Raw genomic sequence first — 25,000 nt, 5'->3', positions numbered from 1 at the left:
GTCTGTCAATTTGGGGAAACACAAGTCTGTTTTCGTGCACCTAAAACAAATATTGGATTTGCCAAACCTTGTGCCAGAACATGCACTTTTTGTTCTGACGAGCCAGGGCGGAGATATCCAAGCTAAGCAAAATCACTTCAGATGTAACAGGTGTCAATCCCCTAACGCTATTGTTGAGTTCAGAAATTCACTGTGTTCGGATCACAAATGACTGCTTTTTGTCTTGTCTTTAATTTGACATTATGAAGCAAAATTCGTTAAATCTATAGGGTGATTCATAACTTTTGGCCTTAGCTGTATGTGGGTAATATTGGCACAAGTAAAGTGAAGGACCGAGGCTGACAGCCAATATAACCCATACACTGACGCTCGCAATCAGTTTGATGATGAAAATACTGTTAACAGGCTGAGCTACGCGGCCGATTGTGGCTCTATGACTGTTATTACAAAAACAATGCTTGTGAACAAATACTGACACGTAATGAAATACTACAGCAGCACCGCTCAGTCTGCGAGTTGAGGATGAAACTACCTGGCGTTGCCATGTTGGCTCTAGTAAAGGCTAAAGGTTACTAGACGAAGCTGTCTATAGGAGCCAAAATGGTGTCAGTTTGTACTGCCTTTCGATTGGTGTATGACGCTGTCTAATCACCAATTGCATGAATCAACAGCCAATCAGAGAAAGGATCCACTAGCAAAGGCAGAGTCCTAGAGACACCCCTGATGCTGCCCTGAACACAAAGTACTGGCCCTGTGTTGTGAATAGGGTTATTATCCACTGTCTGTCTGGGGGCTGTATAATTGAGACCACTGACCAGTCGAGATTTCAACTCATTTCGCTTGGGACTTGAGCTGATTCAAACCCATGCCTCACTGAAAGTGACATGGTGCGAAATGTACAATTGAAATGTTGTGAATATGTAGGTCAGCCTGTTCTCATAAATGCAAAAACCTCCTGATTATGTTTCTGGTGTAGCAGATAGACTGCATGCAAAATAAGTTCGAAAATGGATACTGTTTTGTTTGTGTTTTTTTTTTTTGTTTGTTTTGTTTTTGTTTTTTTACAGTGCGTTTATTCATAAATAGGTGTTTTTGTTTTTTACAATGTTTTTATTCATAAATAGGTGTTTTTGTTCTTGTTTTTACAGTGCATTTATTCATAAGGTGCTTTAGTGAACAGAGTCTGTGGCACCAGCAAACAAAACATGCAAATAAGGATACTGAGCAAATGCAACTCGTATTTTGCCCTTTTTTACAACTTGAAAAGGTTGTTGGAGAAGACAATGGGAATAAAGGAAATCATAAAAGTTTTATTATTATTATTATTATTATTATTATTATTATTATTATTATTAGTAGTAGTAGTAGTAGTAGTGGTAGTGGTAGTAAACTATATACTGTGGCTATAAAGTAACCTGCTATTATGAAGACCTCCGTGCGGGTGACCAGCCCACGTGACATGCAAATATAACTATACAGAGCATCTTTTACACCCCTTAAGGGCTGAAGGAAAATCAAGATCAAAATATATCACATTAATATTATAACAGCAGCAGTGGCAATAGTAGCAGTTTCAGTAATATATCAGTAGCATGTAGGTCAATAGGTCTCGTTCGAGTTTATGAAGCAAAATGTGTTAATTCTATAGGGTGATGCAAAATCTAGCTTGTTCCGATCAGTGAAACCAATTACTGGAATCATCTGCTTGGTCGATGAAATCAATGTTAAATTAGTAGAGATTTGCAGGATTTCCTAGTCCCCATTTTGAAGCGGACTAAATCACCGCCGGACTGCATTTGACCCAACGTCTCTATATGGAAGCTGTGATGGCGTAATTTTTCTAAAAGCCTGATGAATGTTAGACGGACGGGCAGTTGTCCAATCAAAACGTGCCTTTCCCGGTTTGCCCTCACCAGTCAGCCAATGAAAACCAGGAGTAGGAGGGATTTATATAGTACTCTGAAAAGCTGACAATGTAGAGCTGTCATTTTTAATTTTTGTAGTCTCTTAATAAAACGTTATATTGAATGTAATTTAAAAACCGTGTACTGTAGTTTACCGGACATGTTGTGATTTTCTGATCAAGGTAAAAATAAATAAATAAAGAACTGTAATTGTCTTCATTTGCATGTGGTGCTTTTCCATATATCAACATTTGAAATGTCTGCCACATACTTAACTGATGTATTCCGATCTAAAATAAATCTGAAAGGATTTCCATTCATCAGAACTGTACATTTATTCATAACTTCATTCATTCACTTATAACTGTTCATTTGTATAGGTATGTTTTTTCATTGTAATAAAAACATGAAACAAAAACTAGTCTAGAAAGCGTGGGAAAATATTTGGGTCTATTATTTTTAATAATAATAATAATAATAGATGGGTCTTCAGTCTCACACAGGCTAATTTATTGATTAAGATAAATCTAAGATAAACGTTTGTCTATTTGAATTCAATTCTTCTAGTTTTACCTTAGAACCCTGAAAGAGCGTTTTTAAGTTAAGCATGATCTCATTTGCAGATTAATTGCATTAAAATGCAAAAGCTTTGTTTCGGATATAATGTGAATAATATTGTGATAATCCCTGTGTTCACAGCTCGTTTCCTTTCAGACACTGAAGAGAGCCCCTGAATTATAGATGAAACCTGTTCATTTCTCAGAGCAGGTTCCCTCAGCGAGAATCTGCCCATATTAAAGAAGAGTTTATTGATCCAGAAGTGGAACTTGACCAGGTCACAGAGGATGTCAGTTAGCTGGGATGCATCCACATCATAGATGAGGCATCTGTACAGACAGAAGACATTACCAGCAGCAAACGGGAAGAATCGACTTCCACTCTGTACCCCTGCTCTGTGAGAAGAGTTTCATGCAGCTCCAGACCTTTCGCAGACACCAGCGAGTTCACAAAGGAGAGACTCCGTACCACTGCACTGAATGTGGACGACAGTTCAGGCATGCCAAGGCTCCCAAAACACACCACAGAACTAAGAGAAACCGTACCTCTGCACGACTGTGGAAAGAGTTTTAACCAGTAGGGTATCCTTCAGAAGCACCAGAGAAGTCACGCAGGCGAGGCCACATCTCGATGCGCTGAATGCAGGAAGTTTCACCCAGTTACCAAAACTCAAGTCCCACCAGCGCATTCACACAGCGGAAACACCGTATCACTTTGCTGACTGTGGGAAGAGGTTCAGACACTCGTGTTCTCTGAAAACGCACCAGCCATCCATGAAAATCCATGAATTTGACATTTTCCCCATTGCTGGAAATTGAAATTGCGCATCATGTTAAGCATTAAGAGTAAACATCACACTGACCCACAGGTTATCCTGTAGTACTGCTGGCAGCTAGTGTTGAATAAAAGAGTCTGTCCTTATAACAAGAGATAGGTTTAGGCATAAATTGTATTTTTCAGGACAGGTTTTCCACCTCTGCCTAACTCAATATACACAGTAAGCCCAATACCTTTGTGTGAAACAGGTAGCAAATGAACTGCACAAATAGGTGGAAATGACAATTAAAAACAGTTATGGCACTAGATAAGTTTTTTATAATTAAGATGTGCCAGAAAGATGTATCTGTCACCATATTTTCTGCGCCCCCCACCCCCAAAAAAAGACAACCACGGATTTGAATTCCCATGTTAATAAATGTACATGACGTTTATTTGATCACAGGATATTATTAGAAAAAAAGGGGTCCATCTAGAGACCTCTCATGCACAAACACGCACAACATAATCTGGAAAAACTAAATTAAAACAGAAGGAAAAGATAGTTAAACAAAACTTATTTTCCTTTTAAAACAAAAAGGTCTGTAATATCATAACTAACAAGCATTCTAATTATATACAAAATTGTCTTTTCTTCTCCTGCACCTTCTCCATGTTCTGGATGTAGTCAAGAGTCTGGAGGCTGGTTTATCGCGTCTGTTCAACTGAGGAAAGAGAAGGGATTCAATTGAAATGCATGGAACTGCAGTTAAATGGAAAAAACAGATGTGAAAGGAAGTGGATTGGAGTACACTGAACTGAAAGTCACGGAATCCAACTGAATACAAGAAATTCAAAAAACGTTTCAGCTGTTGCCTTTAAAAGCATTGCACTACATTGAAGTGACCGGAAGTGAACGATACAGAAGTAAAGTTGAGATAAAATGATGCGTGTTGAACCAAACTGATGTGAAGTGTGTTATAAGTTAGTTTGTTATGTGTTGGGTGTCCCCTATTATAAGAGATGTCATCCTTGTGCAGTTTGAGCCCCTCCCAATATGTGATGTATAATGGACGTGTTGAACTGAATTGCAATGACATGGTACTCACTGTAGGAGGAGATGTCAATCTCGTCGGGAAGCTCGCTGATGTTCACCTCAAACCGGTCCTGCACGTCGTTCAGCACCTTGGCATCATTCTCGTCTGACACGAAGGTGATGGCCAGGCCCTTGGTACCGAACCGACCTGCCCTCGCCACCTGTGTGTGAGAGGGAGGAGCAGGAATAAGAAGAAATGAACACATTCTGAACATTGTAAATAATCAGCGCGAGGCTGGCTCATACCCGGTGGAGGTAGGTGTCCGAGTCCTCGGGCATGTCGTAGTTGAAGGCGATGTTGACCCTCTCAATGTCCATGCCTCGACCAAACAGGTTTGTGGCCACCAGGATCCTGCGCTGGAAATCCTTGAACTGCTGGTAGCGAGCAAGCCTGAGAGAGAGACACACACACAAGTTTATATAAGGTAGGCTCTGTATGTTGGTCCCGCCTGGTGGGGGGTGTTTGGAGCCGGTGAGCACTCACCTCTCCTCCTGGGGCATGCCTCTGTGGATGGCGATGGCAGGGAAGTTCTGCTCCACCAACAGCTGGGCCAACGCCACACACCTCTGCACAGACTTCACAAAAATCACCACCTGGGAACAACACACAGTCAGATCTACAGTACTTGCCCACCCTCTTGAGCAGTTGCAGCACTGTTTAGGGAGCAACTCTGCCACAGTTGTATTACATTTTCTATTTCATACTTAGAATAAAGTACCTTCATTTGAATTGATGTTTTTTAATTTCCCTTACTGTATTACAGTGTTAGGAGTTTTTAACTGTGCCAGGCCACCTACTCTACCTTTAAGACAAGAGTAGGCGGGTAGGGCTGGCATAGTGGAAAGGCCACATTATTTCAATAGCATGAGGAAGGCTGTTCAGTCACGGCACTTAGGATTCTCCAGGCAAGCTTGAAGCAAGTTCAAAGGTCAGGTAAAAGCAGACTAAAAAAAACAGGATAACAAGATTGGAGCAACATAACTCAAACCACTCAGAATGATAAACACAATACAATAGTAAGGGGGGGAAACATTTTAAACCAGTTCACCATTAATTAAGCATGAGCTTATTTGTGCCAGTGTCCACATGCATCGGATAAGCCAGAGCATGTGTGGGTGTAGCTCCAGAGCCAGCCCAGAGCTTTGTCTCCTCACCTGGTTGAACTCGAGCACGTCCAGCAGGTCAAAAAGCTTGCGGTTCTTCTCGTTGTCTTTCAGCTTCACGTAGTACTGTTGCAGCCCGTGCAGGGTCAGCTTCGTCTCATCGTCCACAAAGATCTCCATGGGCTGGGGGAGAGGAAGACCGGGAGAGAGGAAAGGCAGGGTTAGACTGCAACACCCCCCTCCCACTGCACAACATACAGGATCTACACTGTCCTCCCACAACCCCTGCTGACACACGCACATCTCAAAGGGCTAAGGAACAGGAAGAGGAGAGGCTGTGTTAAACTGCAACACCATCTTCCTGTCTCACAATACATGGGGGGGCGCCGTCCCCTATCACTCTCAATCAAACACCTCAGACAGACACACCCTCAGAATTGCAGTGTATTCCTAAGCTTTTCAGCTTTTAAATCAAGTTTGCCATCATTTGTTTTCTTCGGACCCCTTGTTACAGCAGAGCCCAATATATATGTAACTTAAAAATTTGCAAAAAAAGTAGTTTCTAAAATACAGAACCCATCTTCCTGAAGGGTGCGTGCATCCTTGTCGGCTGGTCAAAAGGTCAAATAAATGAAAATCAAGGAAAAAGAACATGATTCTGCAGTTTAAAAACCAATCATTTGAAATTCTGGAGTTACAAATATATACATTATAGAGGCGCATTTTAACAAATATGTCCCCTTTCCTAGAACGTTTATTAAATTCAATTATTCATTTGTCTGGTGGGAGTGATACTAGAAAACACTGAACTGTATGAAACTGAAACAGGCAACATTTCTAAGCAATAAAAGTAATCTAAAATGTGTGCTCAGATGGAGGTACATATCTTGAAGCACACTGCTGCCTACAGATTTAATTCTTGAGAAAGGTCTGCACATTTTTTCCTCCAAATAAAGGTGAGTGGAGCTGTTAACAGAATTAATCTCTGAATTGGCATTACTGTTCAGTAGTTTTTTTAAACACTAGGATGCATTCACTACATGCAGTTTGTGAAACTAGTGCATAAACAAAACCAAATTATCTTACACAATAACAGAAAACTACCATGATACCTCTCAATTGAATGAAGGATTAGTAATTACATAACTGTTACTCAGACAACAGTTTGATAGTTTCATACCATTATAACTACAATTTATCCCTCACTGAGAATTCCTCTCTTCAATTTGTTTAAATTAGGGGCTGCTTAGCTAATTCATTAACACTTAGTTAAACTAAGCTAAAGCATATAAGTAAAACAAAGGATAAGATGAAACCATGTCAAAGCAGGTAAGTGTTTTGGCTTGGCCTTCATCAGTACAAGCTGAAATGTTTTCTCTACTTGGATAAACAGCAGTCGTCTGAGGATGCAATATACTCAACCTTTCTACCTCTGCATTGCAGTTTGAGCTCTTCCAGGTATTACAATAAAGCGGACACTAAAATTGGAATACCTCTATCGTGTGTAACTACATATATTTAAAATGTCATTCTTTTTGCACTTATGAACACTGCTTTCAAAGATTTAATCACATATTAGGATTCATTTTAAAAATGGAATGAGCTTTAAACTGGAAAGCTTGAACGGAAAGTCTTCTAGGCTCTCAGCATGGACTGTTTCAAACTCCACTGCAACGAGGATCTTAGTAAGACCACAGAATGTAAAACCTGGACTGGCTCAAACCGCTCTGCATATTGTTTACACTTTTTAATTTCAAAAAAGGATAAATGATCCTGTAGAGAAGAGGTCAGTCTGTCAGCAGCTGGCACCCCCACACTGCCAATCTATCTGCCACTCCCGGTCTCTGTGGTGCTCAGGTTCCTGGAGCCTCTCCTGCTGCCGTTCTTCAGTTCCACCACTGGAGGGCGCCGGTCACAGGCACTGCATGAAGGAGTTGCAGTTTCCTTTTTCTCACCACTGAGGTTGAAAGCAGGATCCTCCTCTGTGTGTGTGTGTGTGTGTGCGGGCGCATACATGGGAGTTTTATCTGCATTTATATTTTGGATGAGGAAACGTGTGGCTCGGGTGCAGGGTTTTTTTTCTAATACTGAAGTGTGTAAAGTAGAATAATGCGGAATGGAATTGAGAGGACGAAAAGTTGTGGTTTAATCAAATTATAATCCTACATGTTACTTAAATTATTATTATTATTTTTAATATACGGTTTTTGACTTACCCTCCTGTTTTGTTGCATTGTTTTACTGTTTTTTTTTTGTCTTTTTTTTTTTTTTAAGGTGATCCGAGTGTCTTTCTTCTTTACATGTCGAAAGAATAACATTAAAAAACTGCAACGTTGCCGCAGGATAAATGACAGGTGGGTGAGGGGCAGGAGAAAAAATAAAATTGAAATAAAAATAAAATTTAAAAAAATGCTTCCACTCTGCTGGTAATGGTGAACCAGCAGCAGACTGAAATTCAGTTGGACCCTATCCTATTTTGCACGCAGTTCCTCTCCATTATTTTTTCTTTTCCTTTCCCGAAAAATAAAATCTTCCGCATCTTATCCCTCCCTGACAGTAAAGCAGCGTCTTCCCCGCGCAGTCTTGCTGTTTAAACCCGCGCTTCAGACGTCCTCGCGCTAAACTCGGACCCGAGCGATCTCAAATTCTTTGGAGAAGTTTGTATTTTTCAGACATATCATCTGTAGCTCTTGTGCTTGGGTTTTGTTGTGCATTCAATTATGAACATCTGATTATGTGTTTGTTTGCGTGGAAGTGACTGTGTTTGTTAAACACCACTGCAGAAAACGACCGATACAACCATCCCGACCAGTTTTGAGGTTAAACTTTTTTTTCAGACACCAGGCAAGTAGAACAAATTTTGGCCAATGCCAATGTGAGTGTAATTATATCAGGTTTGTTAATTTCAAGTTAGAATAGTCCTGAGAATGACAGCTCCCCAGCTTCTCTAGATATGAATGATATTGCAGTGTAGCTGTATTCTGACGTATGTGCTGTTTTACAGGCCCCCCCTTGGAAAAGAGATACAGATCAAGGGATCCTGGGCTTTCCTGCTTATAGACATTTGCATTAACTACACTGTACCACTTTTACTCCAGTGCTTACTGAATATGTCAAATTCATAACGAACACTCTAGGGACTCATTTCCGCAATGAAAAGTTAAACTAACATCTGGTATTTAAACTTGGCTTTGCAAACACAGCACTCCCCACGAAATCTACTGTTCAATTAGCAACAAACAAGACAATATGCGCTGAAGTTTGGTGTAAGTTTAGTAGTCATAGTAAATACATTTAAACATGCCCTTGCTTAAACTTGAGAACCGCGACACGTTCCCACCCTTGTTAAACAATCAGAATTTGGGGGTACTAGAGTTCCAACATTTCTGTAGCCGGATGGGATGGAAAGCAAGCACATTTTTTCTCAGATTTCTATTTATTTTGTCGCAGTCAAAGTTCCCCAAAGAACTGATCGTCTAAAGTACATTCTGTACACTTCTTGGACTGTCTACTTGGCAAGTAGCCCCCTTAATAAATCAAGAACAGGGTCTAGACTTGTAGTAAGCAGATTAAACACTTGGAGCTCTGCGGTAACAGCACTGACAAGTGGAATATTTGCTTTCAGGCTGTCAGAAAGCTGGTGGTTTTTTTGCCACATACCTTAAGATTTTAATGAGCCAGTCGCAGTGGAGACTGACGACTAGTTTTAAAGGTACTGGTCGTATGATGCTAATGGGAGCGGCCATTTTTGATGCAGTGGTGTTTGTAAAGACTGGGAATATTTATGTGTCTGTCCCAGATGCAGTGTTCTTTTAAGAACAGCATGTGCTCATGTCAAATGGAGCAGGACCTGTTTGAAATCGTCACTACAGATTCCGTATGTAGTTGCAACAGTGTTTTTGAAGATTGTCGGAGTGTACTGACTGGGGTTTTAACGACCGGGCGTATTGACTTTGCATTGCCCATAGGTTTTGTTTTAAGAGGGAGAGTGGTATTGATGTTGTCTGGGGCGGTAGCAGTGTTTAAGAATGACAGCCGTACGATGCTGTACAGCCCAGTTGCAGTGGTATTTTAAGGACTGTGCTTATGCTCATGTTGCATAGGCCAGATAGTGTTATTTTAAAAGGACTGGGAGTACTGACTCAAAGGTATATTAAAAATAGGGCCATACTGATGTTGTATAGCCCAGTTACAGTGGTATTTTAAAGACTGTCCTTATACTGAAATTATACAGGTCAGCTGCTGCAGTTGTTTTAAAGGACTGGGTGCACCATTGCGGGTGGGTTTTAAAAGGACTTGGCATACTGATGCAGTGGCGTTTTAACGATTGGGCTATACGGGTGTTGTAAAGCCCAGTTGCATTGGCAGTGATGGGAGATCTGATGTCGCTCTCTCTCTCTCTCTTTGGGACCCCAGGGCTGTGTCTTCCTCAGGCAGGCAGACTGGGCGCCAGGAGGGGGTCAGGGCAGGAAGCAGCAGGGGCTCCCGTTGTGAGTAAAGAAGCTAGGAGAAGGGTATTTACATCTTGCATAAACTTGCGGCACACGGGCCGGATCTCCTTGCTCAGGGTGGCGCTGAACATCATCACTTGCTTCTCGTGGGGGGTCATGCGGAAAATCTCCTGGACATCACGGCGCATGTCTGAAGGTGGAGAGGAGAAAGGGGGGGGGGGGTGTTAGTGCGTGAGATGCTATTTCTGGGTAATGTAGTCTCCTCACTCTAGGAATTTCCTTTTAACTCTACTACTGTTGAGTTTAGCTGAACACACAGTGGAAAAAAGAGGTTAGGAAATTCTCTCTAAATGTTCTAAATCGTTTAGTTTGCAACCATTTTGGATTAAACTGACAGTATTGTACCTTGGTATGCAGTTAAATTAGTCATTGTACTTGTCTCACTTTAAATGACAATACAATTTGTGTAAAGGAACTTGGCTTTCATAATTTTCTAAATCATAAATATACTTTGCTTTTGCAATTCAATTCCAATTTATGTTCTCTGTTGAGTTATGAAGTTCCAGTATATAGGCGACATGCTTTTTTCCTTTACAGGACTAGATCACATGTGGGTTTTTTCAGTGTGTGTCTGTGAGTCTCAAGTGTCTCCTCACCCAGTTGTTCCAGCATCTTATCACACTCATCCAGGATGAAGTGTTTGATGTGTTTCAGGTTGAGGCTCTTGTTGCGCGCCAGAGCCAGGATCCTTCCTGGGGTCCCCACCACAACATGGGGGCAGTTCTTCTTCAGCACTTCCTCGTCCTTCTTGATAGACAGGCCGCCAAAGAACACAGCCACCTAGAAGGGAAAAAATAGCAATGCTCAGACACAAACTCAACTGGCTTTCAACACAACTGGAACTGAACAGGATGGCCGTGGCTGAGGGGGTGAAATTGAATTACCTTGACGGTGGGCATGTACTTGGAGAATCGCTCATACTCCTTGCTGATCTGGAAAGCCAGCTCTCTTGTGTGACACATCACGAGCACAGACACCTGCAGAAGAGCGACACACAATGGAGTTAGTTCAACACGAGCAGCGTGGGGATTCAACGAATACTACTGTCAAACCAAGTTAAGTGCAGTGGGTTTATTTTTCTGTTCACTCTGCTTCATCAGAAACCAGACTTAGCTCACCAGTTTGTTAATCATCTAAGGATTTATTTTTAGCTGCAGGCACACAAGCTTAAAGCTTTCCAGTGACACTGTGAACTAAACTGTTCTTACTATTTGTACGGGAGTCCAAAGAGTTTTATCCCTGGTGTTCATGTTTGTGTAGATTCCCTGCCCTTCTGGAGTTTAGAATTTAGATGTCATTACAGTCAAGGTCTGTGCGAGAGTGTGTGTCTCGGGCTGTATCAGTGGGAGGGAGGCTCTCTCTGTCTGTACTGGAGAGTGTAGTAAGGAGACTGTGTGTGTGTGTGTGTGTCAGTATCGGGAGCGTACCTGTCCAGTAACGGGTTCAAGCTGCTGCAGGGTGGCCAGCACAAACACGGCGGTCTTCCCCATTCCAGACTTGGCCTGGCACAGCACATCCATACCCAGGATGGCCTGCGGGATACACTCGTGCTGTACTGCAGAGAAAGAGGAAGGAAGAGCGGCAGTCAGTGACAGGAGACAGACAAGACAAACGCACGCACGCACATATGACAGCTAGCGGGCCATGTTCAACATGGCCTGCATGAAGTGAGGGAGATGAGGTAGGACTGGACACATTTGTGCTAAAAATGATCACAATGGTCTTAAATCTTTTCAAAATGCCATAACACTGCAAGAACGGAAATAACCCTCCTACTGTATAACAGCTTTTCACCCATTCCAGGTTATAATGGGTTGATTAGCCCCAGTAAATAGGCAACAAGCCCAGGTGTGTCTTTTTACACTTCGTAAAACCAGGAAAGGCTCCAGCTGCTACGCAATGGGAATCCATCCCTGGCCAGACAATAATTAGGAGGGTATCGACTAATCTGTTTTGCCTCGGATGACTGTCAGAAACACGATTTGATAACACAAATCTCAATATGAACTTTTTAGCACAATAAATAACCAAGGTTAATTCTGTATCACAGTCATTGATTATTCCTACATTATTGTTCCCTGTCTTACCCTCGGAGGGGTGCTCGAAGCCGCAGTCCACAATGGCTCTCAGCAGCTCTGGTTTAAGCAGGAAGTCCCTGAAGCCGGAGCTGTGGATGGACACATAGGAGCCCTTTACGTCCTTCTTGACAGGCAGGTCCACAGCATCCCCGCTCCCTGTGTTCTCCACCTCGTCATCTTCATAGTCCAGAAGCTCATTGTCAACGTCGTTCTCAGCCATCCTGACCTAGTGCTGAAGAGCGAGAGGGGCACAATCAGGAACCAATCTCCTAATCCAATATCAAAGGGGCAGAAAGAGGCTCCTGTTGCATAGCAGTTTCACCCCTTCCAGTTTTTACTACAACCTTGTTTAGTCAGTGTATAGGTAACAAGCTTAGGTGTGTCGTATTAAACTCCTAGTTAAAACAGGACTGCGTCAAACTGCTCTGCAACGGGAGTCCACACCATTGGCCATACAAATATTAGACGTGTATCAATGAAGCATGACATATGGTAAGAGATTGCATTTTTTTATATTTTCATGTACAACGAGGCTCATTGCAGTTCAGCAAATGGTTTGTGAATGAAGAATAAGTGTGTTTCATAGTTGGTATGAGTACACACTATCTCATTTCATGTATGTCTTTTAACATATCCCTTGTTGTTGGTTATGAACACTACAAAACGTACTGCTAGTAGCTTAACATGAAGTCTAAATATGGATATTTTTCTGGCCTTACGTTTACAAAAGAAGAATTTGTAGCGGTATTAGGAATTTGTTTTCTGTTTCAGCAAAGATCCTACTAGCAGTGCACTGGTAATAACAGCTGCTTAATACTAGTATTTTTACAACATCCTTATTTCATTTGTCTCGAAATACAGCAGTTGGTGCCCTACGTCAACATTTACACTACCCCCAAAACGTTATTTATAATGCAAAATGCAGAAGAGCTGCGATTACATAATTGCTTATTTTATATTAAACTATACTCCCCCCCCCCCCCCGAAAAAAAAAAACGTCACTGTTTTGTTGCAGCACGTCCTTTATTATTGACGCCATACCTCCATCAAGCAAATACGCTTAAAAAAAACCAAAAATAAAAAAAAAACCTCGAAATACACAAGTCGCTCGATGAAGAACGTGTGCCGGTTTATTTTAAGATGTTTCCCGTACATGTAGCATGAAGGATGGCAGAGATTCGCAGAGATAGTTGTAATGTCGTATTAAATGGAGCGAGAAGACCCGTCCTGCTCGCTTTCTCGTACGGCCGCGATCTTTCCTTCATTAAACGTCTTAAAATACGCACAATTACAATTAGCGGACCAGAGGGGGGAGAGAATAGGGTGTTAACTTTCAAATTCGTGAGTGTGGGGGGGCTATAATAGCAATATTAAATCAAATAATTACCTTTCGTGTCGAGAGTCGCTCAGGTCGTCGTTCGCGTCGCTCGGCGGCTTCTCTGTTTTTTTTTTTTTTTTTTTCCCACAACGTCAAGTGGAGCGCGGGTCACCGCTAGGACCCGGCTCTGCAGAAAGACCAGCTAACCAGCTGCCTGATCCAAAACCTGCACAACAAACCACCAACCAGCAAGCCTAGCCCCCTCCAGTAAGTTAATCATTCACTGGCACGCATATATCGCTTTGGTTCCTGTGCCAGCTAGCCATGCAAATGCTTATTTTCAATGCTCAATGTAGTTATCAGCAGAGAAAAAAAAAAAAAAAAAAAAAAAAAAAAAACATCAAATGCATTTTATCCACCACCCCATATAAATGCTATCGTTTCTCCCTTTGCAATGGGGTGCAGCTTGCCTTGGCTCTTAACCCTTTAAAAATAAAAGGCGACTGTTTTGCCGAATTTGTTTTAGCTGTAATTAGTCTTCCAGTGCAGCAGGTGGCAGCATATAAACACTTTTCTCCGGAGATTTATTAACGCGACGCTCTGTTTCCGAACCCGGTGCCCATGTGTGTGTTGTTAGGTTGAAATAACTCATGTTAGAAGAAGCTGCGCTTTAACATTATATATAAGAGGCCTCGGTAAAGATCTGGTGAGCAATAGTGTTGGATCTTACTGTTTTGTGTTTGTAATACATTGCTGTGTTGCTGTTGTTATTATTATCAGAATATATATTGTGACAGACGGATCATATCATTCTACCGCAGTAGTAGCAGTGATTAAAACTTTTTTTTTTCTTTTGTTTCTGTATAACTTACTCAGCACGGTTTTAAAATCTATTTTCTTATCGCACGTTACTAAACGTGATATCTGATCCTACGCTAGGTAAAGTTCTCAGTTTGCACCCCTTCCTCTCAGGAGGTCTGTTACTACATCGCTGCCATAGTCATTTCCTCAGAGCAGTGTCTTGTGGGTCAAAGCACCATACTGGCTAAAAAAAGGTTTTGTTTTTTTTAAAGGGTGTGTGTTTAGTGCAGTAGCAGATATCTTGTTTTGAAATGAAAAGACACGCTTCTCTTGGATGGTAATAAGACTCCTATTGCATAGCGGTTTAACCCATTCCAGATTTCACTTAGAGCTTGATTAGCTGCAGCTCGTAGGTAACAAGCTCAGGGGTGTATTATTAAATCCTTAGTAAAACCAGGACTGGATCAAAGTGCTGTGCAATGGGAGGGAGTTTTATTTCCATCCCTGTTATTTTAAAGCCTTGAATGACTGTCCGAAGCGTAATTTATCACCGAGAACATGAATTTCAATATGAACTTTTTAGTACAAGAAATAATCAAGACTAAACAGATTATCACAATAGTTGATTGTTCTTAAGAACATAAGAACATAAGAAAGTTTACAAACGAGAGGAGGCCATTCGGCCCATCTTGCTTGTTTGGTTGTTAGTAGCTTATTGATCCCAGAATCTCATCAAGCAGCTTCTTGAAGGATCCCAGGGTGTCAGCTTCAACAACATTACTGGGGAGTTGATTCCAGACCCTCACAATTCTCTGTGTAAAAAAGTGCATCCTATTTTCTGTTCTGAATGCCCCTTTGTCTAATCTCCATTTGTGACCCCTGGTCCTTGTTTCTTTTTTTCAGGCTGAAAAAGTCCCTTGGGTCGACACTGTCAATACCTTTTAGAATTTTGAATGCTTGAATTAGGTCGCCACGTAGTCTTCTTTGTTCAAGACTGAACAGATTCAATTCTTTTAGCCTATCTGCATATGACATGCCTTTTAAGCCCGGAATAATTCTGGTCGCTCTTTTTTGCACTCTTTCTAGAGCAGCAATATCTTTTTTATAGCGAGGTGACCAGAACTGCACACAATATTCAAGATGAGGTCTTACTAGTGCATTGTACAGTTTTAACATTACTTCCCTTGATTTAAATTCAACACTTTTCACAATGTATCTGAGCATCTTGTTAGCCTTTTTTATAGCTTCCCCACATTGTCTAGATGAAGACATTTCTGAGTCAACAAAAACTCCTAGGTCTTTTTCATAGATTCCTTCTCCAATTTCAGTATCTCCCATATGATATTTATAATGTACATTTTTATTTCCTGCGTGCAATACCTTACACTTTTCTCTATTAAATGTCATTTGCCATGTGTCTGCCCAGTTCTGAATCTTGTCTAGATCATTTTGAATGACCTTTGCTGCTGCAACAGTGTTTGCCACTCCTCCTACTTTTGTGTCGTCTGCAAATTTAACAAGTTTGCTTACTATACCAGAATCTAAATCATTAATGTAGATTAGGAATAGCAGAGGACCTAATACTGATCCCTGTGGTACACCGCTGGTTACCACACTCCATTCTGAGGTTTTTCCTCTAATCAGTACTTTCTGTTTTCTACATGTTAACCACTCCCTAATCCATGTACATGTGTTTCCTTGAATCCCAATTGCGTTCAGTTTGAGAATTAATCTTTTGTGCTGGACTTTGTCAAAAGCTTGCAATTATTTTTTGCAATTATCCATTATTGATGTTGCATCCTCAAAAAAATCAAGCAAGTTAGTTAGACACGATCTCCCTTTCCTAAAACCATGTTGACTGTCTCCCAGGACCCTGTTACCATATAGGTAATTTTCCATTTTGGATCTTATTATAGTTTCCATAAGTTTGCATATAATAGAAGTCAGGCTTACTGGTCTGTAGTTACCTGGTTCAGTTTTGTTTCCCTTTTTGTGGATCGGTATTACGTTTGCAATTTGCCAGTCTGTCGATACCACCCCTATGTCAAGAGACTGCTGCATGATCTTGGTTAGCGGTTTGTAAATTACTTCTTTCGTTTCTTTGAGTACTACTGGGAGGATCTCACCCAGCCCAGGGGATTTGTTTATTTTAAGAGCTCCTAGTCCCTTTAACACTTCTGCCTCAGTTATGCTAAAGTTATTTAAAACTGGATAGGAACTGGATGACATGTGGGGCATGTTGTCAGTATCTTCCTTTGTAAAAACTTGTGAAAAGTAATCATTTAATATTTGCTATTTTTTTCTTCATCTACGATTTTGCCATTTGTATCTCTTAAACATTTAATCTCCTCTCCCCTCTCTTGCTGTTGGAAGCATGCTAAATGCTATGCAGCGGGGGTCTTTCCATCCCGGGTCACTATAATAAAACTCAAAACTACATTCCGAGGTGGTTTATGAGTGGTACTTGGTTTAGGTCTGTAATGGCTAATCCTGCTGCACTTGCTGTGTTATTGACGATGTTCCCTCGGCTGCAGCGACGGGAAGAATGGAAGCAGCTTCCAGTTTCCACGGAGACGCGGATTTCTGCCCAGAGTGCGGGTCTGTCCTGCCTCTACCAGGACTGGAGGACAAAGTGACATGCCAGCGGTGTGCATTCGCCATCGACGTGCGCGGTGAGAACCTGCACTGCCTTCCAAATCTTCTTAGTGGTGCTTATGTCTGTTTTAAGAACGGGGGGAAAAAAAAAAAACTGACCATATGAACCTGTGTATTTCACACACTGTAGCATGCCTGCTTGATAATATAGCCTGCCTCCTTTCTGTTTCAGAATTTGAAGGTCATGTTATCAAGTCCTCAGTGGTGTTTAACAGCCTGGAATCTGCCTCTGCTGCCATGGAGACAGAAGAGGAGGAGGGAGAAAAGGGCCCTGTGGTAAGACAGCCTCTTTACACAATCGTTTTCAGGCTTCCCCACAGAAGTAAGGCTGGATATAGGTTGTTAGGTAGCACAGGGGTTTTTAACAGGAAGTAGCAGTGCTGTGAACGTTCTGTAAACCATCCCCAACCAGCGGAACATAATGGGGAACCAAAAGATTAGCGAGGAGCCCGCCAGCAATGCTGCTAGGAAGAGGTAGGAAGTGCATTGTAAAGGCTTGTTTGTGTTCTGTGCAGATTGATCGGAAGTGCTCTCGCTGTGGCCACGAAGGGATGGTGTATCACACGAGACAGATGAGATCCGCAGACGAGGGACAGACTGTCTTCTACACCTGTACTCACTGCAGGTAACGAGCACACCAACACGACACAGGCGATCGCGTGCGCTTGGCTGGCAGGTGCTTCCTTCCTTTGCCTGTTAACACTGCACAAAATCGTGCTTCTGTTTCTCAAGGAAAAGTCTGTTTGATTTACACAATGCTAACGGAAAGATCTGAAATGTTCATATATTTGATTGCTTTTTCTTTATCCTGAAATTCTAGATATATTCATAGCTATATATATATAAAACTACTACTAAATTAATGTCTGTCTTTATTCGTTTTCAGATATCAAGAAAAAGAAGATTCCTGATTGTCATTTTTCAACATGCTTTGTATTCTTCACAAAACAACTGACCAGTTCTGAAATGTAATCCTGTGCCTGTACTCCCTGAGACCCAGCATGCCTCCTCTGTGTTTTATAGGGGCATCCCATGGTCTTGCACACTTTCATAGTCCAAAAGGATTTCTTTGTGTGTGTTTTGCTACAGCTTCACGTAGCCTTCTGTGCACTTCAGAAATGAAGCTTTTAGGAGTCTCTTCAAAAGCAGTCCCTGTATTTGTAAATTCATTTATTTGTAAACCTGGTATTAATCTAAGCAGAAAATGTTACAAACCATGTAGAAGCATAAGATATTATACAGGTAAGAAACTATATTTTCAAAGTGTTTGCTTTTTTTTTTTAAAGCGACCAGACATCTGTGACTTTGCAAAACTAGAACCACACGGCCAAATTATATATTTCGTGCACTCTCAACGTAACATTAACATGACTCATTTATCTCCTTTCAAGAGCAGATTGTTTTATTCAGAATATTAAAACAGACTTTTTAAATTAATTAAAAATAAATACAAAGAATAATGGCTCCATTAGAATACAAAGTTGGTAGAAAAGATTATAATATTGCACATATGTGTGGTGTTGTCTGATGACCCTTTCCGGTTTGAATTGTATATAAAGTTTTTAATTGGCTGAACAGATCTTTTTTTTTCTTGTCTTTGGCTCTTCTTATTGGACAACAGGCAACAAATGGCCCATGATTTATTGGATCAGTTTCTTGCCTATCAGCCAGTAGCTATGACAGCGCCAGCCAGGCACCGTCTGGGATTAACTGCTAGTTTTCCCTCGCTGTGTCTTTTGACATTGCTTGATGTTTCCCAACTAACTAATGGGGGACTGTAGGCACAGAAAACAACATGCTGGATCCAGCCCAACACTAATTTATTGATACTGAAACACCCCATGTGAAAATATGAAGTGTGGTTTCCTATATACTGTAGGGAATCTTACACAGCCTCTGTTTGGTCTGCAGTTACCAGAACAGGGGTTTGCATCTTCCTGCATCCAAAGTAACCCTGGTAGCTAGCAGGTTAATATCTAGGCTTGTCCACAGAAAATCCCACGGGAGAGGACCTCTTTCAGTCACTTCCCTTTGAGGTTTCACAGCCATGTGTAGCAGGCAGGGCCTCTCGTGTTGTGAATGCGTTTCGGAAGCTGTAGATTAAAATACTGACCGCTGATCTGCATTAAAATAAGGCAACGGCACAGTACAACTCAGCTGTGTTGTATGTGTGTCATATTATTTGTGTTTTTGTTTAAATTGAAGGCATCAATTTAGTTTTGTAATGATAATAAAGAGCACATTTTATATATAGTAACAGGATGTAGTAGCAAAATGGTTTGTTTATGGCAGGGACAGAGTTAAAGCCTCCATGCCAGGGTAATTGTTTTGTTTAATTTTTTTAATTATCACCTGCATCTGGCAATTATTAATAACTCAAGCCAGGTGCAGGATGTAAAAGGAAAGCAGTCAGTCTGCTCAGGGCTGCTGCTGTGTGGAGGGCCCGGTTGATGGTGTTTTCAGCCGTTATGTAAAAGGGACTGTGAAAGTCTTTTTGGTGTTTAATCTGATGTTTTTGTGTCAGCCGGTAAACAGCTTAGCTGTCCGGTTTTATTAGAGGAGGTTCCTGGTGAATGTTTAGTTAGTGCTCCAAATAGGAGCTAGGTGTTCATTTAATTCATTTTGTTTATTAAAAGTGCGAGTGAGCGCTGTCCCTTTCAATCCTGCGTGTTGGGCCGTGACTTTGAAGGGAAAAGATCCCATGCAAGCTTTTTGTGGTGAGCCGCCAGTTGACAATAATATATATATATAGAGAGAGAGAGAGGCCAGCTTTGGCAGTGTTGTGTACATAATATTAGGTTGAATACTCTCAGAATTTTTTTAAATTTTGGTCCTGCACTGCCCCACCAGGCCACTAGAGGTCACATCCCCATGCTCCTGCCTGCTAGACAGATAGTACACAGCATTGATATTGGTAGAGACAGTGAATTCAAAGATGCTATTCTAGGATTTGTTTGGTTCATTTTGAGAAGAATATGCATGTTTACAAATTCTTAACATTATTATGAGCGGGGCTGGGTGCTGGAGATAAATATTTTTAGGGTGTTTTTGTGAGGTTGAAACTCTAGCCTGTGCCAAGCGTTGAAACTTCTAGATTTCTTAATCTTAACTCATCTCCTGTATCCCTGATCCCTAAGGGAACACATGCTTGTAATGCTTACATTACAAATTGTGTACCTGTTCTCTGGTTATACTAAGAGACATTTACATCACATGCCAAAACTACAGATTAAGGAGCTATAGTATAAATTGGTAAGGTATGTTTATTTGAATATCTAAAATGTTGGCAGGTATGTAATTGTGAAAAATCCGGAACCAAACTACCGCAGGGTTGTAGAAGCAGATGCAGACCGGAAATAGGTGAGGGGACCAAGTGGGAGTGGCAGACGTTGTTTCTCCAGCAGAAAATAGCAACTGCAGCAACAACGTTATAATAAAACGTTATACATTCGCAACGTCAGAGTCGCATTACATGAAACAACACATTGAACGCTATTTATTTATTGATCTGTCTGGATAAAATACTGCAGTTTGTTGCGATGATGGCGGAGGCAGCGGGAGGTTCCTCAGAGATGATCACAGAGACCGTGCAGCAAGACACACCGCCGCAACAGCAGCCAGTGAGTCAACACTAATACGCGTATTATTATTATTATTATTATTATTATTATTATTATTATTATTATTATTATTAATACAAATACTTCAGCTTAGCATATCCTAGCGACTTGTGTTGAAATTGGTTATGACGTTCTCTAGCACAATTCATTGCAAGAGTCATTCTTTTGGAATGTAAAAATATGCCTGTTCAAATTTAAATTTGTGTGTGTGTGTCACAGTTCATATTTTTACATGTGTCGGCCTATAGAAAACGGTTCTTCTGATTGGACATTATTCATCACAATAAAATTTACATTTAATACAGCCTCCCCCCCCCGCCCCCCATCTACACGGGGAGCGTCTCGGGGCGCTTTACACAGCAAAGAAAAACCGACACTTTACAAAATCTGCAGAGTAACAAAAACAGTATACGACAATAAGACTTTGAACTAAAAACCTGATCAAACAAAAACGGTTTTATGTGTGTTTTAAAAAGAGGGAGAGAGTGGATGCTTCTAATGCCCCCGGGTAGGGAGTTCCATGGTGTGGGTGCCAGATGGCTAACAAGAGAAGGTGATCCCTATGTGGCAGTTTGAACAGACTGCACGCTAAGTAGGTCAGCCTCCGCAGAACGCACACCTGACTAGGAACATAACAGAGTATAAGAGCAGAAAGATAGGAGGCCGTGTCATGTTTTAAATGTAAGTAATAACATTTTGTAATTTATTGGAGTGACTGGTAACCAGTGAAGACGGGACTTTACAACAGCAATTTCCTAAGGTCACATTTAATAGAGAGAGAGAGAAACTTTTTATGAGATCCAACACACATAACCTCCAATGCATGGTGTTTTATGGAAACATAAAGTTGTATATCATCCACATACACGTGGAAGCTAAGGCCCCCAGAATAGAACCATGGGGTACTCCAGAAGTCAAACCAACAATTTGAGAGGAACAACCCTCAGTGCCGAAATGCAAGCTTCGTATTCCAATCGTTGTAACAAGATATGGTGATCTACAGTGTCAAATGCTGCGGACAAAGCCAGTAGAGGCGATATAGAACACCTGTTGGTAGCATCAGTCTGGGAATGTATGAAAGAACCTGCCCAGCTGTCAAACTTGTATGACGTCCCTCTGGTTGACGAAGGCAATGGTGATCTACTTTCGTTGCTGTGACTCAAGACGGCGCCAATTTTATTTTTTTGTTTTTTCTTCTTTTCACCCCAGGAGAGCCGCAGTCTGACCATCAAGTTGAGAAAACGGAAAACAGACAAGAAGGTGGAGTGGTCGAGCGACACGGTGGACAACGAGCACCTGGGCCGACGGTCCTCCAAATGTGAGTGATCCCTTTCCGTTTGGCGGACGGTGCGCGCGAGAGCAGACTAGCAGAAGCTCACGTGTTCAAATCCCCTAGACACAAAGTTTCTGGTCTTTGCTGGTGACCCCACACGGAGTGCCACATTGGGGACTGCCGAGTTCATCCTACTGCCCTTCAGCAACCCCTACTGGTCTGCCTGCAGGGTTCAGTCATTTGGTAACATCTGTTATTTAGAATCACCAGCAGGTGAAAAGAGCTGGTAGGCGACAATGGAGGTTCCCTGTTTTGAAAACAAATTCGAAGTCATTGGGAGAGATTAATGAATGCGGCATGACTGGTGGAGGGGCAGGCACCTCCTTATATTCAGTTTTTAATAGTGAAAGCCTAGTAAAGTTTCAAAAGCGGTCTTGCATTGATTAACCCCTTAAGCCAGGGTTGGCCAGTCAGGGCCATTCCACTCCAGGTTTAACTGATCCAGTGAGATCATGAACTATTTTAGAGTCTGGGTGGAAGTTTAGTTGGTTCCATTAAACAGTTTAGAACAGGGCTGGAACAAAAACCAAGACTGGAATGGCCACCCCTGCCACAAACCTCGAGGAGGACTGTGCAGTTCCAATGATTGCACTTCCGTCCCTCTGCAAGCAGATTCATTCAGGTCTCGCTGTGGAGAATGTGTTGGAAAGCATTCTCATGGCAGGTTCAGTGAGCACACTCAAAACAGGAATTGACATCTAGAACCAATATCTTAACTTCCAAACCATCATACAACTTCTAATTCTTCACACAAGTTTCTTATTGAGTGTGAGCCTTACTGTTGGGGGATCCTTGTTTCAAGTGTCTGTGTCTCCCACACTCTGTTCCCCCTGTCTCTCTCAGGCTGTTGTATCTATGAAAAGCGTCGTGAGTTTGGGGAGAGCTCGACGGAGAGCGAGGATGAGGAGGATGGCTGCGGCAATGCCCACTGCGTCCGGGGGCACCACGGCAAACACGGCAACATGCAGCAAACGCCGACGCCCACACCTCAGCCAGCGCCAAGCCAGGGGGGCGAGCACAGCCACGGGCAGCACTCTCACTGAGCGAGAGGAGAGGAGGAGAGAGGAGGAGGAGGAGGAAGAGGGGCAGGGTTTGAACAGAGAGGAGAATAGTCCACACACAAAGATAGGAGAGAGTGGGGTCACACTCTTAAAACCGCTGAGAGAGAGAGAAGAGGATCCTTCTGTACCAAATCTGCAAGTCAAGACAGTTTCATAAAATAACAAAATGGTCAGAGCTTGTTGGTTAGTCCAGTATACTCTTATCTCCCAGATCAGTGTCCTATTACTTTCGGTCCTACTGAGTTTTCACTTGCACAAGTGCAAATAAATGGTAGCAATTTAACAGTGGCATGGGGAAGAATGAGTCTGCATAAACGATCTGCCGCAGTAGTTCTTTTATGGGGCACATTTGTATATTTCTCATAATTCCAAGATTTAACAAAGATCAGGTAAGCAGAAGCAGAGAGCCCAGAATCAGTAGTAGATTGTAATGACTATAGTTCCCCGTGCCAATACACCAGTATTGCAGTCCTCTAAATTGCGTTTTGTACTCATCACAGGCACAGAACACATATTCTTGTGGGCACAGGTTTGTGGCGCTCCAGTGTAGCATCACAAGTGTGATGGACTATTTGCAAAGCTCTGAGTGTAGGGTGTGCACACATCCAGTTTATTCATGATTCAAAAACCATTTCAAGTCGATCTGTGTTCGGTGCTTTTTGGAGACCTATCACAATAGGCGATACAATGCAACAAACTGCATGGTTTACATGATACACAATTAATCATTTCTACCCTGCTGTGTGGTGAGACCGAGCCCCCTCTCCTCCCCACATTGTGGTTTTTAACATTAAACCTCTTGGGGACCTTGTCGTTGAACCCCAAGTTTGACACTAGCACCCCATTTTGAGTTTTTGCACCCACTCCACATTTCTATTTCAAAATGTACGCAGCAATTTAATTGATTGCAGAATATTTATTTTCTCCTCCACTTCAAAATAAATGAACGAGGAGATTGGTTTACTGTTTAATCGCATTCAGTATAATAGCATCCAAAACAGGAATGTAAAAAATATATATATAAATATATGAATAAATAATCAAATACGTGAATGAGCCTGCAATCTAATATAGTATGTACGAGACCTGGATATGAGATTATTATAATTATAATTTTTTTAATGCATTTTTCTGTAATAATAAATTGATCCGATCCGTGTATCCTTGCGCTTGTGTATTTGTTTTTTTCCAAAACCTTTTTGAATGTAGTGCTGATAAAAGTTGAAGGTCAGTCTGCTGTCTTTGCAAGCAAATGAAGGGAGAGCGACTCAGTCCTAACCTGAAAACCCTCTAACTATGTGATGGTGTGTGTTCCACAAGGAATGGTGCTTGAGCCGTATAAGAACATGAGAAGAGAATTTGAGAGAGAGGAGGACATTTGGCCCGTCTGCTCGTCTGGTTCGTAGACCTCAAAACTGTCAAGCTGGATCTTCTGCATATAGTCAAATGAAACCTGCTGAATGTTACAATAACATATTGAATTACATACCAGTTTGTAGTTTTCCATATACTGCACAGAAAAATGTGGCCTTTTTAAATCTAACATGAAATACTGTACTACTATTATTACCAAATTACTTTCGCGATATCATTTTATCTCAGCTGTGGTTGTTCACCATTTCAATGCGAATGAAGTGTGGCACTCATTTCTTGACCAGATGAACACAGTACATGACATTGCCTATCAGAGTTGTATTGCATTTTAAGACATTTGCAGAATAAGATGTTTTACAATTTATGTTAAAAAAAATCTTAATACTTATTTTAATATTCAAAAGAATAGCTTTTAATGTAAACAGCAAATACAACCAAACCTGTGCCTTATCAATCTCTCTTATCATGCATACTGCAGCTCGTTTCCACCCATGTGTCACGTTGGTTGTTCGTACACAGAATTTTGTAGTTTGCACAGCCATGTGTGGGATCATTGTAATGGTTTTAAAATCATCAGACTCAATCATAAAATGAAAGATCCAATAATAAAACATTCAAGTCTGAGCCCCTGGTTCACTCCCTTGTGCCGCAAAAGGATGTTTCAGAGAAGCCTATTGTATTTGCAGTTCTCCGGCACAACTAGACATCTTGACTCAACCTTTTGTTCAGAAAGGGGGCTCTCGGTGAGTGCAATGTGTGTGTGCATGTGTGTTTATATATATATATATATATATACAACAGAAACAGTTATTAGATGCAGGAAGCAAAAGC

At 41.5% G+C, this 25,000-nt stretch overlaps 3 protein-coding genes across 3 annotated transcripts; 2 read left to right on the top strand and 1 right to left on the bottom strand.

Moving 5' to 3' along the window:
• Positions 1–3,642: 3,642 nt before the first annotated feature.
• On the bottom strand, positions 3,643–13,500 carry ddx39b (DEAD (Asp-Glu-Ala-Asp) box polypeptide 39B). Its single transcript, XM_041235515.1, has 11 exons — positions 13,395–13,500; positions 12,017–12,239; positions 11,357–11,484; positions 10,814–10,906; positions 10,526–10,709; positions 9,941–10,059; positions 5,470–5,601; positions 4,799–4,908; positions 4,561–4,705; positions 4,328–4,475; positions 3,643–3,943 (listed from the first exon to the last, which is right to left on the bottom strand). Exons 2-11 carry the CDS (start codon positions 12,225–12,227, stop codon positions 3,927–3,929), a joined length of 1,287 nt encoding a protein of 428 aa, XP_041091449.1. The 5' UTR covers positions 12,228–12,239; positions 13,395–13,500; the 3' UTR covers positions 3,643–3,926.
• Positions 13,501–13,896: 396 nt separating this feature from the next.
• polr1h (RNA polymerase I subunit H) lies at positions 13,897–18,356 on the top strand. Its single transcript, XM_041235517.1, has 5 exons — positions 13,897–14,031; positions 16,661–16,798; positions 16,954–17,057; positions 17,297–17,406; positions 17,668–18,356. Exons 2-5 carry the CDS (start codon positions 16,672–16,674, stop codon positions 17,690–17,692), a joined length of 366 nt encoding a protein of 121 aa, XP_041091451.1. The 5' UTR covers positions 13,897–14,031; positions 16,661–16,671; the 3' UTR covers positions 17,693–18,356.
• Positions 18,357–19,921: 1,565 nt separating this feature from the next.
• Positions 19,922–24,994, top strand: LOC121304398 (E3 ubiquitin-protein ligase PPP1R11-like). Its single transcript, XM_041235516.1, has 3 exons — positions 19,922–20,401; positions 21,611–21,719; positions 22,578–24,994. The coding sequence occupies exons 1-3, from the start codon at positions 20,321–20,323 to the stop codon at positions 22,775–22,777; spliced, it is 390 nt and encodes a 129-aa protein (XP_041091450.1). The 5' UTR covers positions 19,922–20,320; the 3' UTR covers positions 22,778–24,994.
• Positions 24,995–25,000: the final 6 nt, after the last annotated feature.

This window comes from Polyodon spathula, chromosome 37 (genome assembly GCF_017654505.1).
Source record: "Polyodon spathula isolate WHYD16114869_AA chromosome 37, ASM1765450v1, whole genome shotgun sequence".
Classification (NCBI taxonomy): Eukaryota; Metazoa; Chordata; class Actinopteri; order Acipenseriformes; family Polyodontidae; genus Polyodon; species Polyodon spathula.
The sequence above is the reverse complement of the archived record's forward strand: the minus strand, read 5'-3'. Positions and strand labels throughout refer to the sequence as shown.